Source organism: Muntiacus reevesi, chromosome 2 (genome assembly GCF_963930625.1).
Source record: "Muntiacus reevesi chromosome 2, mMunRee1.1, whole genome shotgun sequence".
In the NCBI taxonomy this organism is placed as follows: domain Eukaryota; kingdom Metazoa; phylum Chordata; class Mammalia; order Artiodactyla; family Cervidae; genus Muntiacus; species Muntiacus reevesi.
In genome coordinates this window covers 172,002,283-172,020,378 of record NC_089250.1, presented here as the reverse complement: position 1 = coordinate 172,020,378, position 18,096 = coordinate 172,002,283, and the positions used below count along the sequence as shown (strand labels likewise).

The window sequence follows — 18,096 nt, the reverse complement described above, 5'->3', positions numbered from 1 at the left end:
CCCAGGGAGCTGGACTCCGCCCTGAGAGATGTTTCAGGCCAAAGCTCGGCTCCTCCGAGTATTTGCCGGGGCAGGGCTGAGAGCGCCAGACCCCGGGGCCGGACAGCGGAGACACCTCACTGTGAGACTGTCCAGGACCAGCCCCGAGAGCCGTGAGGGCAGGAGGGAGGCTGCAGGGACGCGGAAGGGACGGAACGAGAGGAGACACGGAGGAGCAGCTGTGGGAGCCCAGGAGGAGCAGCGCAGGAGGGCCCAGGCCCCGGGCGGGGGCGGGGGCGGTGCGGGCTGGGGAGCGGGCGCAGGATGGGGAGCGGGCGCAGGATGGGGAGGGGGCGCAGGATGGGGAGGTCCAGGCTCAGGCTCGGCTCCTGGGGGAAAGGGATTCTGCGGCCAGCGCTCGCGTCCTCGCGGAGGGGCTGGAGGCTCTCCGAAGAGGACGGGCCCCTGGACGGCACCCGGGGAGCCTCTGGGGTGGAGCGTCGTGTCCCAGGGGCAGAGCCCGCGTTCCCTGCTCACCGGCCCCGCCGCCCGCAGCCCCCGCATCGCGGCCACTACCTGCTGTGGCCCGTGGGCCTGGGCCGCGCTGGGCCTCTCTGGGAGACTCGCCGCGGCCCCCAGGCCGTCTCCGCCTGGCTCGCTGGGACTCCCCGGGTGGCCACTTGGCCCGCGGTAGGGCTCTCCGCCTCTCCGACCCCGGAGGCCGCCTCCCAGCGCGTCCAGAGGCAGTGTCTTGCTCTCAAAGGCGTCCTCCACACAGCGGAAGACTCCGCCGAGCTTGGGGCGGGCGCGGGGGCTGTCCGTGCCCCGCGCCCCCAGGCAGCCGGGCAGAGCCCCTGCGGGCTCCTGCGGCCGCCTCGCTGCCATTGCGGGAGCGGGCGAGCGGGCGAAGGGCGGCCGGTCCCGGAGCCTCCAGTGGCAGGGTCTGAGCGCTGCGCGTAGACGGGGCGGACCCGGCCCGGCGCTCCCCCCGACCCGTCCCCCTTGCCCGCCCCCCACCGCCAAGCCCTGCGGAGCGCCCGCCCGGAGCCGGCGCTGTCCACGCGGCGGGTGCTGAAAGTTCCAGGTCTGGGCTGAGGGCACGCTTTCTGCCCAAGCAAAGCCGCTTCGCAACGGGGTTCTGACCTCCCTCTCAACCTGCAGAAGGACCGGGGGACAGCAGGCACGGAAAAGAAAAAAAAACCTACAGTTTTTCAAAACTCCAGTTACATTTCCAGGCCCTGTGGGCGATTTCAAGTCTGGCAAGGAGGCTCTGACTCTAACGATTGGCGAGTTGCAAGGGCACAGCAGGGCGGGTGGTGGTGGTGGGGATGATGTGACCACACAAGCTGATCCTGACTGCCCATAAAAACAGACTCCGGGCATTTCTCTGGTGCCAGCAGTTGCGAATCTGTCTTGCAAGGCGGGGACACGGTTCCGTCCCTGGTAGGGGAACTGAGACCCCACATGCTGCAGAGCAACCAGGCCCATGTGAGGCAACTAAGACACAACGCAGCCAGATAGATAAACACTTATTTTTTATAAAGCAAGTTCAGAGTTTGGGTGGGACACAGTAGGAGGACTACGAGCCCGCCCAGCATCCCAGGACAGTGCTGTCACTCCGTCAAGCCCCCCAGGGACTGGTTTTTAAGGAAAAGATGTCCCAGTCCTTGCTTCTGTTGGAGCGGCTGCAGCTGGGATTTCAAAGCCTAGACTGGGACGGCGGGAGGCATGAGAACCCTGCAGAGCCCGGTCAGCCCTCCTGCCCCTGGCCCCAGCCCCAGCTTGGGTTCCCAGCTTTCCCAAAGAGATCAGGCAGCCTGTACCCACCTGTGTGGGGTCGCTGCCACTGAAACATGCTCCGATTCATTCACAGAAATTCACTGTTCTCAGGGACTTGACTTCTCCCTTGGTTCTCATTTGACAAACAGCCGAGGAGCAGGCCTCCCCTGCGGCTGACCCCAGGTGACCTCAGAGCCTGTCCTCCAGATGAGCTCCCCTACCCATGACTTAGGACAAGGCTGTATGTGAGACGCCTGGGTCCCCCTTCCCAATGCGCAGAAGGCCCAGCTCTCCTTTCTGGTGTGGGAAGACACACTGTCATTCAGAGAGTGGACACAGAACACAGAAGTGGCTACTGTAGCCGGTAAGTCCAGACTTTAATACTTTGTGAGGTGGAGAACTTTGATATTCTAAGATTTAAAACAATCTTTATTAAAAACTGTACAGTAATTTACAAATGAGTAAAAATTCTCTGGTATATATCATAGGAATCACAATACAAAAATATGTGTAAAATTCTGTAGTTGATCACCATACAAACCTATTTTAGGCCTCGGAATACTGTTTAGCACTGCACAGAGTATCACGTGTTTAGAGTCTGGTTATTAAGGAATTGCTTCAGGGAACACAAACACTGCTTGGCGCATCGCCATGAGAAAACAAGTCCTCATTCGTGTTTGCATAAATTCACAATAAAGCTTTTAAAAAATATACAGTAAACAAATATATGATTTGATACCTATATGTACAGCTTGATTTTCCTGAGCCTAAACGTAAATCCATTGCTGTGTTAAAACATACAGTCCATCTTAAGGTCCATGACGCAGTGACGGTCAGTGTAGATTAACGTCCAACACCTCCAAACCCGCTCCCGGCACGCCCTCCCTCCTGACTGCCGGCTGGTGTTCACAGCCGCGTAAGGCACTCAGGGTGTCCCGAAGGCTACAGGCTCCTCGAGGGTGGGGCACTGGAAGGAGAAGCCACGGTCCTGCAGCAACTGGAGCTTGAGACGGTGGGAACGAGGGACACACCGTGCTAACACGGAGGCCGCAGTTTACACGGATTCTGGGCTGGACGGATGGAAGCACGTGTGTTTTATGGACACTGTGCACGGGAATTCTGGTTTGGACAAATGAAAGCACGTGTGTGTTTTCCTAGACATTGTGCGCGTTGCGTGTGGTGATAGCTGCTAGGCTGCACGCATCTCAGTTACACAGCAAACACTTCTGTGTTCCATCCTCTTCCTGACACTTCCTCTATTTGAAGAGCTAAACAGAGAGCCCAAATATTCAATTCAATCCAGTCCACTGGTTTTGAATAAAAGGTACATTCTAGTATTTAGAAAATGCATATAATTTTAAAATACTAGAATTCTTCAGACGCTCAGCGGATTGGCAGGAATTAGTGACAAACACTCATATTTGTCTCTTTCTTCTCTATCTTTTTTTTTTCTTCAAAAGCCCAACCCTGAAATGCTGGATTTTGTAGTCAGATGAACAGAAGGTGCCCATGATACATGAACAGAAACAACGGTGTCTGAAGAGAAGACTTGGCATTGAGCTCACTGTGTGCTTTGGGGAACATGCGGTTTCGAAATGCAGTTTGGTACATGGATTACTTAAAACATTCACTGAGCCATTTTCCCTTTCCAATGCACATCCTTTTTACATACAGATGATAATGACTTCATAAGCATTTGTACACACTTACATTCTCCTCTTTCCTGTAGAGTTTGCCTCCTTTTAAAAATTACAAAGCTGTGATTGAGAGTCTGGGATGTGTGGGCATAGGAAGTGCTCCAGACATATGTACAACATGAAAATCATGACGACCCAAATAAACACGAGGGGTGTGAGTTTGGGTTTAAAATGCACATTTTGGGATCCCAAATGGCCAGCCTCCATAACTGCTGCTTCTGGGCAGGCACACACCGCGCCGGGCAGGCCCTCAGGAGTGGAACTGTGGAGCGTCTCCTGACGCCTGCATCATACACTCCTTCAGAATCACTCTGGGAGTTCATCCACAGCTCCACGGTGGCTTTCATTCATGCAAGTCTATTGTTTGCCATTTGCTTGAGTACAACAAATGTGCCAAGCAGGGCAGTCATTAGAACAAGACAAAAGAATGTAGGGAGGGTTAAAGCAGACTTTGGACTTGAGATACAAACCTGACCTCAAGCTCAGATGGAAAAGCAGTGAACTGGCCCCATTTCTTGTCCAAGTGAATACATAACTGTGGCTTTAATGACAACAGAAAGGATGCATCCTTCTTGGACAAGTGTTGATTAATCGTGCATTGCCCAGCAGAAAACCTGCACCCACTGGAGAAAAGCACGTCTGTCTGATCCTGTAATCTTTCTCTCGATTCATCCTAGGGAATCAAGCCTGGTCTGGCTGCCTCTGTCATCCGTACCTGTTCTTCCAACACAAATACAAAGTGAACCTAACACTGGCAGACAACACAGGCCGACCTCCCTCCAGCTCCGGGCTGTGTAGCTTGTATTTCTTTTATGCAGTGTTGTCTGTTACCTTCTCACCTGGCTGCCCATCTCATTACCCAGTACATCAATCTCTAAGTGCCTCAAAAGAGCTCAACCCTGTGTGTCTTCTGACAGAGCACGTGTGTGTGCACACACAGGCTCATGCCTGCATCACTGACAGCACAGCCTTGGTCTCAAGGGTGCGAGGTTAACAGAAGGACCACCTCCAAGCCACAGGTCGGGCTGTGCCCCAGTGCAGGGAGGCTCTCCCAGGCTGTGGACCATGATGCTCAAGGAGTGGAACTCACGCCTTAAACTGGCTTCATCGATGTGCTGCTTCTCCTCTGAAAGAGTGAAGACAGATGCTTTCTGTTAGTGTGAGATACCTGAGTCACTGGCAGGGACACTGGGCGGGGAAGAGGTCTCGGGAAATGAACGATACTGGCTCCACAGGTAGACAGTCTGGCCCAAACTCAGTGCCATGCTGAGCCTCTGCCTGGAGATGCTAAGGGCTCTTCCCAGGAGCTGTGCGGCCACAGAGGTCAAGTGCTTCATGAGGTCACATGCAGATGTGGCCTCAGAGCTCCCTCCCACACATGGGAGAATGTCATTTAAGCCGAGTTTTTATTTTTTCTCAGTACTTAGAAAGTGGGCCTCTGGTATGTGCCAATTCTTTCTTTTCACCTTTTACATCTTTAATATTTGGAAGAAGTTAAGAAGGTGCTTCCCAGGATCCATATCTAACAAGAAGGGGCAGGTTCCGGAGCAGCAGACTGGGTGGGGTGAGAGAGGAGGGAGGAGGGGAGGGAGGAGGGGGAGGGAGGAGGAGGGAGGAGGGAGAGAATGATGAGAGGGAAGGGGAGGGAGGAGGGGAAGCAGAGGGAGGAGGGGAGTGGGGGGAGGAGGTAGAGGGGAGGGAGGAGGGAAAGGGGAGGGAGGAGGTGGGAGGAGGGGATGGAGGTGGGTGGGGGGGCATCCAGAGGTGGAACCTGAGGTCACAGACATTAGAGACTGCACAGAGTATTTTTGGTTTCTAATTGTTAAACTAACTTCTCAGTAAGGGGATATTCCACCAAGAAGAATGAACACGAAATGCAGTGGAACTGCAGTGAGCTCATCTCACTGAGGGTCACACGTCTCCGCTGACATCTCTGCTGAGTTCAAGTGACACCGCGTCTTAGGCCCTCCATCTGATCCGTTCCTAAATAGGTTCCATCAGTCCAGCCACTTCGAGCTGTTAGAAAGGACCCTCTCACTCTGCAGATGGGAAGACCGAAGCCCTGAGATGCCAAGGGGTCTCCTGACGTTGCACCTCCGGGCTGACCAGAGCCAGGGCCCCGGCCACCTGCTCACGGGCCTCCACCACATCACTGCCTCCCTGAGTTAAGATGATGACTGCCTGGGGTGTGAGCCGCACACAAATAAATACAGAACAAGAATCTTGTGGCAAATAATGTGCGGCATTCAAAAGTCACCCCCCAGCTTGAAGGGACAAGGTGACGGCATCCAGTTCCCTGAGGTCATGGACCCCTTCTCCTGAGCCTGCCTGCCCTCCGCTCTCACACCCACAGCGCTGCGTCCAGCTCGGGCGCCCTCTGCTCCCACCCAGGACTGTGGCACTGCACATGCACACACACACGCGTGCACACACACATGCACACATGTGCACACACACACACTCGGAGACGTGGCTCTGCTTCCAAGCTTCCAGACCTCCCCTCCCTCCTGGTGCACACACACGTACACATGTACACACACAGAGAGGCATGACTTCTAGACCTCCACTCTCTCCTGACCCCCAGTCCCACGTCCTCTTGGGGACATGGTGTCCTCCACCCCTCCTTTCTCTGGCCACTGGCCCAACTTCCCAACCGTCCCCGTCAGCCCAAGATCTCACCCACACTGAAGCTGCGCCAGGCCCAGGGCAGGCGAGTGCGGGTCCTCACTGGGGCCTGCCCTGGGCCTCCTGACCTGCGGGCTCCCCAGTCAGGAGCGCCTCTGTGGGCAGGAGCTGAGCCACTGGCAGCACAGGGGCCTGCCTGCCAGGTTGGCCCTGGACTGGCCTCTGGGAACCTGGCTTTTTAAACTCTCCCGGAGTGAAGAGGTCCTGCTCGTAAGCTAGCTGAAACTGTTTGTACAAATGGTGTTATTTATGGCAAGCATCTGCCTCCTTCTGAGGCTGGCATTTTACGGGCAGGGGGTGCCCACAAGAGTAGCCCCAATAAAAGCCCTGAGCTCTGAGCCTTAGATGAAACCCCTCCAACTCCCCAGCAGACACCACACACACAGCCGCGTTTCCATGGCCAGGGCAGCGCACTCCCTGTGGCCTGCACAGGAGAGAGAGCGTGTAGGAGCCTCCTTCTGGGTCTCCCGGCCCCGCAGAGCGTTCACAAGGTCGGGGCTGGGCCTCCACTCTGGGCTGCGTCCTAAGGCTCCTGGGGGGTCCCTGGCCTGCGGGGGGTTCTTGGGGATCCAGGAGCCCTCCCTTCCACTGTTTTCCAGAAGCCCAGAGGCTGTGAGGCTGCAGATCAGAGAGGCGTGGTCTTTGCCTCCATGAGCACCCCTGTCCACTTGCTGGGTCGTCATTTATCTGACTGTGTGTTAGGGGCCAGGGCAGTCTGAGTGTGTCTTTGCCTCCGTGAGCACACCTGTCCACTTGCTGGGTCATCAGTTATTTGACTGTGTTAGGAGCCAGAGCGGTCTGAGTGTGTCTTGAGGTCCACACCAAAGGTTTGTCCACAGTGAGTAAGCCAGGTACATCCCCGCGTGCAGCGCTTCACAGAGCGGGGATAGGGCAGCGCCTGCACACAGACGGGGGGACACAGGGTGCATCGCTCCCAGCCCAGCGGGGCAGTGATGTCTCTGGGCACCCAGAACCGCAGCCTCGCCCTTCCTTCTAGAGGGAGGGGTTGTGATGCCATTTTTACTGGGCTGCACTGGAGGGTGGGTGGTATGGACTCAAGTGGTCATTCAAGTGATCATTCGGGAAGAATGATAATCAGCGTCACTAAGTGGGTTTATGTCACAGTCACCAAGATGGATGAAGGAAGGACAAGGGGGTAGGAGGGTACGGGTCGGGCATGACCCAGCTGGCAGCAGCGCTGTCTCTATGTTGGCACCCAGCCCCGTGGGCACAGAGACGTCAGAACCCTGCTCAGAGCTGCAGACGCAGAACACTCATCAGTAACACCCATCGGCACACGCAAGTGCACTCAGACACATGGGCTGGAGACAGCACGCCAGTTTCTGTCAAAAGCGAGCCCGAGGCACCGCCCCGCCGTCTGTGTTTGTGCTGGGGATTCCCGCTGCTTCCTCAACTATCGGGAAACAAGAAGCTGTTGGCAGAGTGGCCAACCCTCCTGGGGTTGGAACCAACTGCAGGTGGGGGGCCTCACGTTGTCCAGAAATGCGCGCAGTGCAAGTGAACCCAGGTCCGAACACGGGGTGGGCTGGGCAGAGGCCCAGGGCCCAACTCGACAGGCACGTGACGGGGCGAGGCCCTGCAGCCCAGATCTTTGCTCTCTGCCCCCAAACATCACCCCCACTCCAGGTCCCAGGGGCTCAGAAGTAAGCCATGCAAATAGGCGTACGATCAGCTCATGGGACACCGGGGGATGGGTTACAACCAGAAACTCTCCGCGCGAGCGCTTCTGTTCTGGGAAACCATAGCCTAGCATTTCCAAACACAACAGAAACCAATAGCAACAAAAAACGCATTTGGGGCCGAGGGCTTCCTTCCTTGAAGCTTGGACTTGGGGGAAATATGAAGAAACAGCTGGTCTCGCCCAGACCCAGCTGAGCTTCCTCCCTGCCGCCCGGTGAGCTCTCTGCAGGGCCTTTCCACCAACCACACAGAGGGGGACGGGGCTTCTATCAGCGCCCCCGGGACCATCGACGAGGCCCTTCTCCCTGCGCCCCACAGGCAAGAGCCCGCTGCAGGCGGGGCAGTCCACTCCAGCCCAGGACTGTCCATGCTCACACCACGCCTGGCTCACCAACTTGACTGGGCCAATGCCCAGACATTTGACAAACATCCTGTGTGTTTGGCGTGGGTGTAGGGGGGTGTTTCTGGATGAGATTAGCACTTGAATCCACAGGGTCAAGCCCGGCCGGTCCCAAAGGCAAACATCCTCGGACCTGTGGAGGTCACGCTGCGGGCCTGGAACGACCGCACGGCGGAGACAGGCCTCCTATCTCTGATCCCCGGACCACCGGGCAGAAGACCCGGCAACGGCTGCCCCATGCATGTGCCCAGCACACACACAGACCCGCACACACAGACCCACACACAGCCACACACACAGACCCGCACACACAACCACACACACAGACCTGCACACACAGACCCGCACACACAGACCCACACACAGCCACACACACAGACCCGCACACACAAACACACACACAGACCGGCGCACACAACCACACACACAGACCTGCACACACAGACCCGCACACACAGCCACACACAGACCCGCACACACAACCACACACACAGACCCGCACACACAGACCCACACACACAGCCACACACACAGACCCGCACACACAAACACACACACAGACCGGCGCACACAACCACACACACAGACCTGCACACACAGACCCGCACACACAACCACACACAGACCCGCACACACAACCACACACACAGACCGGCACACACAACCACACACACAGACCTGCACACACAGACCCACACACAGACCCGCACACACAGACCTGCACACACAGACCCACACACACAGCCACACACAGACCCGCACACACAACCACACACACAGACCGGTACACACAACCACACACACAGACCTGCACACACAGACCCACACACACAGCCACACACACAGACCCGCACACACAACCACACACACAGACCTGCACACACAGACCCGCACACACAACCACACACAGACCCGCACACACAACCACACACACAGACCTGCACACACAGACCCACACACACAGCCACACACACAGCCACACACAGACCCGCACACACAACCACACACAGACCCGCACACACAACCACAAACAGACCTGTAAACACAACCACACACACAGACCCGCACACACAACCACAAACACAGACCTGTAAACACAACCACGCACACAGACCCGCACACACAACCACAAACACAGACCCACACACACAACCACACACACAGACCCGCACACACAACCACACACAGACCCACACACACAACCACACACACAGACCTGTAAACACAACCACGCACACAGATCCGCACACACAACCACACACAGACCTGTAAACACAACCACGCACACAGACCCGCACACACAACCACAAACACAGACCCACACACACAACCATACACACAGACCTGTAAACACAACCACACACACAGACCCGCACACACAACCACACACAGACCTGTAAACACAACCACGCACACAGACCCGCACACACAACCACAAACACAGACCCACACACACAACCACACACACAGACCCGCACACACAACCACACACAGACCCACACACACAACTACACACAGACCCGCACACACAACCACACATAGACCCGCACACACAACCACACACAGACACGCACACACAACCACACACACAGACCCGCACACACAACCACACACAGACCCGCACACACAACCACACACAGACCGGCACACACAACCACACACACAGACCGGCACACACAACCACACACAGACCCGCACACACAACCACACACACAGACCCGCACACACAACCACACACAGACACGCACACACAACCACACACAGACCTGTAAACACAACCTCACACAAAGACCCCCCCCCACACACAACCACATGCACAGACCCGCACACACACAGCCACACACAGACCTGTAAACACAACCACACACAGACCCGCACACACAACCACACACAGACCTGTAAACACAACCTCACACAAAGACGCCCCACACACACAACCACATGCACAGACCCGCGCACACGCAACCACCCGCACACACACAACCCTCGGTTCCGGTTTTGCTTTCCGTCTGGGTGACCAGGAGCTGCTCCCGCAGGCCGAGAAGGGGCGTCCAGCTCCCCTCTGGTGCCGACTGCTCCAACAACAGCCTCTCTTAATGATGGCCTCGTGCTCACGCTCTGAAGGGGCCCACACTGCTTCAACCGAGAGGGTGACGTGACAAGCGCTAGACAGCTGGCTGCGGGCCATGAGCTGCCGTTGGACAGAACAGATCAGGCAGCAGAGCGCAGAACGGGGGAGGGGACCGTCGGCTTCCAGGCAGTGATCCCACTTCTCCCTAAGCCCGCGTGCAAAGGTCCCAGCAGCATGAGAGAACAGCTTTGGCCGTCAGGTAAACACAATTCTAAACAGAGAGGAAAAAAACTGCTCCAGAGCCAACAGGAACTGGAGGAGCTTGTCAGTATTCCCTGACATCAAGGCTTTATATTTTGATGAGCACCAAGGGCCACAGGTGGACACCCAGGAGAAACTCCTGCACCAGCACATCAACAAACTTCACGCGAATGTTCACAACGGTGAAACCCGATGCCCGTCACCGGGGTGGTGGGGTCCCACGAGGGCGTCCTGGAGCGGGCCACGAAGACACGCGGGCCACCAGACGGGGGAGTCTGAGCTCCACGCAGTGAAGTGCGCTGCGTGTCCACAAGCGTGACGCCTCTCACAAGGACTTCAAAAGCAGTAACAGTCACGCCTTTCAGAAACGTACGTGTCTGCCACGAAGCTCTGCACCGGGTGCGGCCCCGGGGGTCAGAAGGCGGTTACCTCCGAAGGGAGAGGTAGGCACGGGACGGGGTCAGAGGTTAGACGTCAGTGAAGCCAGAGGTGTTACAAGAAACACCCAGCAGGCCCACTCCAAGCCCAGTGGCAGCAGAAAGCCGGGGTCAGGACACATGCAAGTGTGTGCAGCAAAGAGCAGAGAGGAAGAACACTCCGTGGGAGGGCCGCGGGGTGTGTGTGTGTGTGTGTGTGTGTGTGTGTGCACACGCGCGTGCAGGCCTGAGTCAGCGCGCAGGACGGCGGCGCCCTCTGGGCACCTTGGCCACCACGCTCCGTGCAGGGCTGCCATCAGACCGCAGCCCTGAGCCTGCTCCCTTCTCTACCCCTACCCCCGCCTTGGGGCTGGAGCCCAGGCTGACGAAGCCACTCAGACAGGGCCCCTCTGTGCCGGGTCTGTCCCTGAGTTCGGCCCCCCACCCCCGGCACGAACGGCCTGGGAGCTGCTGTTCACGCTTGGGTGAACATAAACAGCTCAGCTTGTACTTCTTCCTTTAAATATAAAACAACAGACACAAATTAAAAAGACAATTTCATCAGGTCATGATGGAGACTATTACAGACATGGCTTGAGTGAAGGCTTCCTCTCACGTGTGGGCACAATGTCTGTTAACTGTGGAAACCCTGAGCAAGACCGACTCCTCCCTGAATTTCAACAATGACAACAGCCATCACTTCTGGTCACTGCGTCTCAGCACAGCGTGAGCAGGCTCACAGGAGCAGGGCTCATCAGTATGCAGTGCCTGCTCCGGGACAGCTGTAAATCTGCCCTGCTGACAGTTTAGCCTCACATCTCGGGCTTCCAGGCCCTGAGCTGGGCAGACGAGGCGCCTGGAGCCCCAGCCCCACCCCCAGGACCCAGAGTGGACCAGGCATGTGAGCGCGGAGGAGCTGGCAGATAGCAGCTGTGACCCCCTGCCTCCCCGAGTTCGATGACTCAGAGGCGGGGAGGACACTCCATCCAGGATGGGGCTGACTGCAGAGTGAGCTTGGTCCAGCCAAGCAGAAGGCATTTTACTCAAAAACAGGAAGAGTTCCTTACAGTGGGGGTGAGAGATGGACAACCACTTGCAAAAAATGTGCTTCGGCCAAAACAATGCACCAAATGCAAACAGAAACTCAAAATGGGTCGTGAATACGAATGTAAGACACAAAGCCACACAATTCCAGCAGGAAACACTGGAGAAAATACTGGTGACTTTGAATCAGGCAAGGTTTTCTGCCCAAGCTCTGCCCAAGAGGGCCTGGAAACAGCCAGCTGTTTCACCCCAGGAGCTGCGAGCACCCCCAGCCCTGAGAGGCAGGTTCCCCAACCCCACTCCCAACAGAAGGAACCAGGCTCCTCGGAGAAGCGGTTCTTTCAGGCTTGGGGCAGGGGAAACACAAGATGAGCTTGCACATCCTGCAGGGATGGAAGGTAAGAAGGGGCTCAAGGCAGAGCGGGGCTCACGGGTCAGAGACACCAACCTGATGGAAGCTCAGTCACTTACTCTGCCACGACCCGAGCAAGAAGAGAATTAAAGAAGTGCTGGATTATAACCCACAGGACAAACTAAATACCACGAGCGCGTGTTGCTGCGTGGGATTGGATAAAGGAAGAAACGAGAGAAGGGGACAGGTCTTCTCCACAGAAACATTCTAATGAAATAGAAGGAACATGGGAATAGAAAGCCACGTGAACCAGCACGGCAGGACAGACTGACTGATGTCGGCTTAGTTATCGCGTAAACGTACAAGCAGGATCATCGTGCTTGTTGGTCTCAGAGTGTCTCTCTCCAACACTACTTGTAGTCACCCATGGCGCCTTTTCAGTGGAGAACCTGGTAGAACCTTGATCAAGGTTCCATTGGAGGGACACGGTCTATGGACGCTGCGCACCCTGACGGACACACTCAGAGGGCGCGTCATCCGGGGGCAGTGTCGCCAAGAATACCTAACCTCAGTCCCATCAGAGGAGCACGTCAGACAAGTCAAACTGGAGAGCAATCCACAGAATAACCAACCGGCTCCTACTGAAGTGCCAGAGTCAAGGGCGATGAGGAAAACTGGGACAGACCAGGAGACGACGCGCCATGCTGGGGGCTCCTGGAGCAAAAAACGCTTGTCTGGACAGAGAGGGTGGACCAGCTGAGCTTGGAGAGTGCCCTGTGGCGACGTGAGATGGGGACGTCTGGGAAAGCTGGGTGAAGGGCCATAGGAACTTTATACTACTTGTGCAACTTTAAGTCTGAAACTATTTTAAAGTAGAAGACTTTTAAAAACGCTGATGGGAGAAGGGGGACACTTGCTTAGGAATCCAGTAACTTGTGTTGCACGAACTGCACCAAATGTGCACGGAAGCAGCCCCTCCCAGCGACGCCTCCAGTGCAGAAAACCCCAGCCGCCCACCCCACCCTGTCTGCTCAGCCCCATCTGTGTCAGGGGTCAGGGCCAGTAAGGGCGATGACGACGCAGAACATCCTGGATTTAGGCGTCAGCACTCTGATTGCTGAGCCAGAGCGTGATGGGGGCGTCCGCAGCCACGGATCCACAGCCCCAGCTCTGCACCCACAAAGTGGTCCCCTCTCCCCTCAACTGAGAAAATTCAAAGCAGCATCGTCGCAGTGTGGCCGCCCCTGCCACCCCCATGAAGGCAAGCGTGGGCCGTGGGACCCCTCTCACTGAACGTCCGCTACTTCTGCCTAGGGTGAGGACGGCTTGGTGCCAACTGCTTCATACAGTATCCTCCTACTTTGGCTGGTGACCCAGACCTCTCCCCCTGGTCTCCGGACGGCGGTGCTGGGTGGAGGGAAAGTGTGCTCGTCCATGGGTCATTGAGAGTGAGACCCTGGCCCCCACTGCGTGCCACCACGGAACAGCACCATGTGAGACGTGCAGCCCAATTCCGTCCCCGCATGGTGATGCCCACCGCCCCCTCCCAAGGCCACCCCAACACGAGCATCCTGGGAGCAGGAGCTGGTCCAAGTCCCGTCCGGGTCTCTCTCCAGACGTCCAAGGGAGCTTCCATCAGCACCCAGGTCCTGGAGACTGCCTGGCCCCAGGGAGGTCATGCCTGCCCAGCGCCCCCACACCCGATCCTCACCTCGGGGACCCAGTCATCCACACTCGGCCCAGCTCTCCTCCTCAGGTGAGACCTGCTCATGGTTCTGGGGCACCGACTGGTCTTCCAAGCCCCGGCGGGACCCCATGCCCAGCACACGGCAAGACAGGCTGCAGAGCTGGGCTGGCTCTCTAGGGAGAGGCTGTGGGGAAGATCCGGAAGGGGCAGAGGCGACCCCGCCGCTGGCGGGGCCCTTCCGGGGACTGTGCACCATCCCTTTTGACACAGCATTGCCGCGGCCATGTACGGGGTTCATTGTCCTTCACAGGCTACAGGTGACCTCTGAAGCCAGGCTGTGACAGTGGGCTGTCCTCGTCAAGCACTTGCCTTCACACAACACGGCGCAGCCCGCATACCTCAAGTGACTCTGAGCTCCAGGGACCACGAGATCCAGGAATCCTGAGCTCCAGGGACCCCAAAATCCAGGGACCCCAAGCTCTAGGAATCCCAAGTTCCAGGGACCCTGAGCTCCGGGAATCCCGAGCTCCAGGAACCCCAAGTTCCAGGGACCCTGAACTCCAAGAATCGTGAGCTCCAGGAATCCTGAAATCCAGGGGCCCCAAGCTCCAGGGACCCCGAGCTCCAAGAATCCTGAGCTCCAGGAATTCTGAAATCCACGGGCCCCAAGCTCCAGGGACCCCAAGCTCCAAGAATCCTGAGCTCCAGAAATCCCAAGTTCCAGGGACCCTGAACTCCAAGAATCCTGAGCTCCAGGAATCCTGAAATCCAGGGACCCTGAGCTCCAGGAATCCCAAGCTCCAGGAATCCCAAGTTCCAGGGACCCTGAACTCCAAGAACTGTGAGCTCCAGGAATCCTGAAATCCAGGGGCCCCGAGCTCCAGGGACCCCGAGCTCCAAGAATCCTGAGCTCCAGGAATCCCAACATCAGGGACCCTGAGCTCCAGGGACTGGGCCTTGAAGGGGTGCGCAGGTTGGAGGGCCCATTGTGGACCAGGGTGGGGAACCAGCCTCCACTCCAGAACAGCCTCCCGAGTGACCTTTCCAGCGGGAGGCTGTGCCCATGTGTCCCCGGCCGGGCCCAGGCCCCACATCAGGCTGACTGCACGTGGCTTTGAGAGATGGGCTTCCGTAGAGGAACCGTGTGAAAGAGCCGAGTGTCTTCAGGCCCCTTCTAGGGAGCAGGCGGTGATCTCACTCGGGCCTCTGCTCTGCCTGACTCCCTTCTCTACATGGTGGTGTGTCTTGGGGGGCTCTGCAGCCCCAATGTCAGAGGTTTAGCTGGCTCTGTGATGGGACAGAGTGGTGGAGATGGAGCCCCTTATCACTCCTACAGACCCAGAAAACAGAACTGCCTCCCGAGCCGCTCACGTCACCCAGAAACATGTGGAGAGGAAAGCTCCCCAGGAGCGCCTGCCCATCCAGATTCTGACCCCGCCCTGGAGCTGGGGGGAGGTGATGCCCTGGGGGCCCAGGGAGGCCTGCTGAGCTGGGAGTCAGGGCGGAGAGAGGGGCTGCTCCACAAGAAAAGGTTTCGGGGTTTCTGGGCCCAGCCAGGCGGGGTGGGCAGGCAGGTCGAAAGGCCTGGGGTGCGGGGTGGGGCTGGGTTGGCAGGAGGGGCCGGGTGCCCTCTTCTGCCGGGAGCTGAGCTGAGGCTGCCCCTGTGGCTCAGGGACGTGCCCTGTGACCCCGCGCGGGCCCGCTGCCTGGCCATGCTGGGGGGGTCCTGGGTCTGGGCAGAGGACACCCACAATACAGCCTGCACCTCTGGGACCGCCCCGCGCCCACCTGGCCCTCACCCGCCCGCACAGACACCAGGGCTCCCGCTGCAGGGCCAGCGTCCCAGCAAACTGAACCCACACCTCAGAGGGGCCGACCTGCCCCCCCAGGAGGCGGGATCCCGCAGACCCGAAGGAGGTGAGTGGGCGCCCCAGGGGTGACGGCCGAGCCTCACCTGCTGCCAGCTGGGCGTCAGCCCCCTTCTCAACCGCAGACCTACGGGCACTGTGGTCCTCGCCAGACTCTGCCCCTGGAGCGTGAAGGCTGCAGCTCTGGGCCGGGCGGCTTCGGCCACACTGGGCCTGCGTCTGCGGTGCCCGGGTCTGCGCCGCTCGAGACGGCCTCCGGCCCCTGCGTGTCCAGTGAGGCCTGGCCCTGTCCAGCCACCCGCCCTTCTCGTCCCAGCTCCCTCCACCGGCTCTCAGTCCTCGCTCTGGCCAGCCCTTGGCGGGACTCAGGGCGGGAGGCTAGCGGCACTGTGGCATCCACGGTTCTGTTCCCACTAGCCACAGCGACTAACACAGCAGGGTGGCCGCAGGCGTCAGTTGGCAAGTGCCCAGGACCCCAGCGGGCCAGTTGCAGCGTCTTCGCAGCTGGCCTGGCGACCCAGGGAACCACACTGGAGATGCTCCGTGAGCCGCCTGGGTGCCCTGGATGAAGGTCCCCGTCGTGGCAACAGCCCTGCCGCGGCGTACTGCTGGCCACCTGCATTGTTTCTGGGAGTCCGCCCTCTGCTCCGACTCACGCTGTGGTCACTGAGGGATCCAGGGGAGGCAGGGACTGGGGCTCCTGCCCTGAAGCGGCCCTTGGCACCTGCCCGCAGGGGCCCCGCAAAGCCCCGTAACTGGGGCTGGGGGGCTGTGTCCCAAGCAAGGACCTGGGGTCCGCAGCCAAGACCAGGTCTCTTCAGAGAAGCCCAGTTGGAGAACGAGTTCTAATTCTGGCTCATCAAACTGGACAGTCCCCTCGGAGGTGCTCAGAGACCCCCTCTCTCCCTCCTCCTCGACGGCAGGGGGTCTGCAGAGGCCAGCTTCCCCCGAGTCTTCAGGGACGAGACGCGCCGCCTCGCTCTGCTGCCCGGGCACCCGCCGCTCTCCGGTAGAGTTGGAGGAAAGGGGGGCTGGAGGGAAAGAGATGCAGGACATAGGTCAGGGGGGTGGCAGGGCGAGAGGGAAGGGGCTGGAGGGGCAAGGGTGCCGGGAAGGATGGCTCTGCTCCAGAGGAAAGGCCCTCTGGCGGGGGGCAGCGCCCACAGACAGAGACAGGACGATGAGGTCTTGTTTGGGAAGGAGGCAGTGGTCAAGCTTTCCCATGCACCTCAGGCTGAAAGTCGCAGGAACGATGTCACAGCCTAGGATGACTGTGACGTCCTGAGTGAGCCCAGCTTGTCAGGAAGGCGGGGGTCCTGGCCGAATCTCCAGTGTCACCCCAGATCATACTTGATACACAAAGGACAAACGTCACCAAACCCCCAGCGCTGCCTCCTGCCGAGGTGCCCGGAGCAGAGAACAAGGAGTGTGTGCGCACATCTCTCTCCCAGGAGGCCCCTCGGGGACTTTCTCCAGGAAGGCGAGCACCCCTTCCCCTCTGATGATGGCAGACCCTCCCCTCTAGGACCTGTGCGGGGGCCCTGGGTGTTGCCTCCAGCAAGCCCCTCCTGCTTACGGAAAGAGGAGGCCCTGCTGGTCCCCGGGACGTGGACAAAATACTCACCACGCCAGAGTGCCCAGGCGAGCTATGACCACAGAATGAAAGCTAAGGAGAAAAATAAGAACAAAAATAGAAACTGAAAAGGAAAGGGGAGGGCGGAGACATGGAAGGAAAGAAAGAAAAGAGAGTTTGTAGAGTTTCTGGCAAGAACGAACGTGCGGCCACAGACAGAGCAACGCAGAACAGCTGACCGGGGGTCAGGCGCGGGTCCGGGCATGCTGTGCCCAGCGGGTTAAGGGCTGAGCTGCCAGAGGCCGTGAGGACGCCTGGGTCTGAAGTGACCACGCTGTCTGTCCCTGGGGGCCGTGCTCTGGGTCCCTGCACCGTCCAGAAGACAGTAAGGAGGGAGCGTCTGCCGGTCACCTTGCCTCTGGGTTGGGGGGAGTGGGGACCGGCCCATCTGGACCTGTCGCCGGGTGATGGTGAGGGTGCTAACTGGCTATAATGATGATAGAAGTCTTACGGATGGAAAGACGTGCCAAGTGTCAGGCAAACACCAGCACTCCGGGACAATATTTTGGTTTCAGTCCCATTA

The 18,096-nt window shown here is 58.3% G+C and overlaps 1 protein-coding gene across 14 annotated transcripts in view; it reads right to left on the bottom strand.

Moving 5' to 3' along the window:
• Positions 1-3,295: 3,295 nt before the first annotated feature.
• JAKMIP3 (Janus kinase and microtubule interacting protein 3) overlaps positions 3,296-18,096 on the bottom strand; it is an 88,001-nt gene continuing 73,200 nt past the window's right edge. For all 14 annotated transcript variants that reach the window (XM_065923568.1, XM_065923572.1, XM_065923570.1 and 11 more), the window contains 2 exons: positions 16,027-16,971; positions 3,296-4,581 (listed from right to left, as the gene is read on the bottom strand). In XM_065923568.1, coding sequence (XP_065779640.1) covers positions 16,828-16,971 — 144 coding nt within the window. In that variant the 3' untranslated portion in view covers positions 3,296-4,581; positions 16,027-16,827. The remainder of the gene's footprint in view (positions 4,582-16,026; positions 16,972-18,096) is intronic.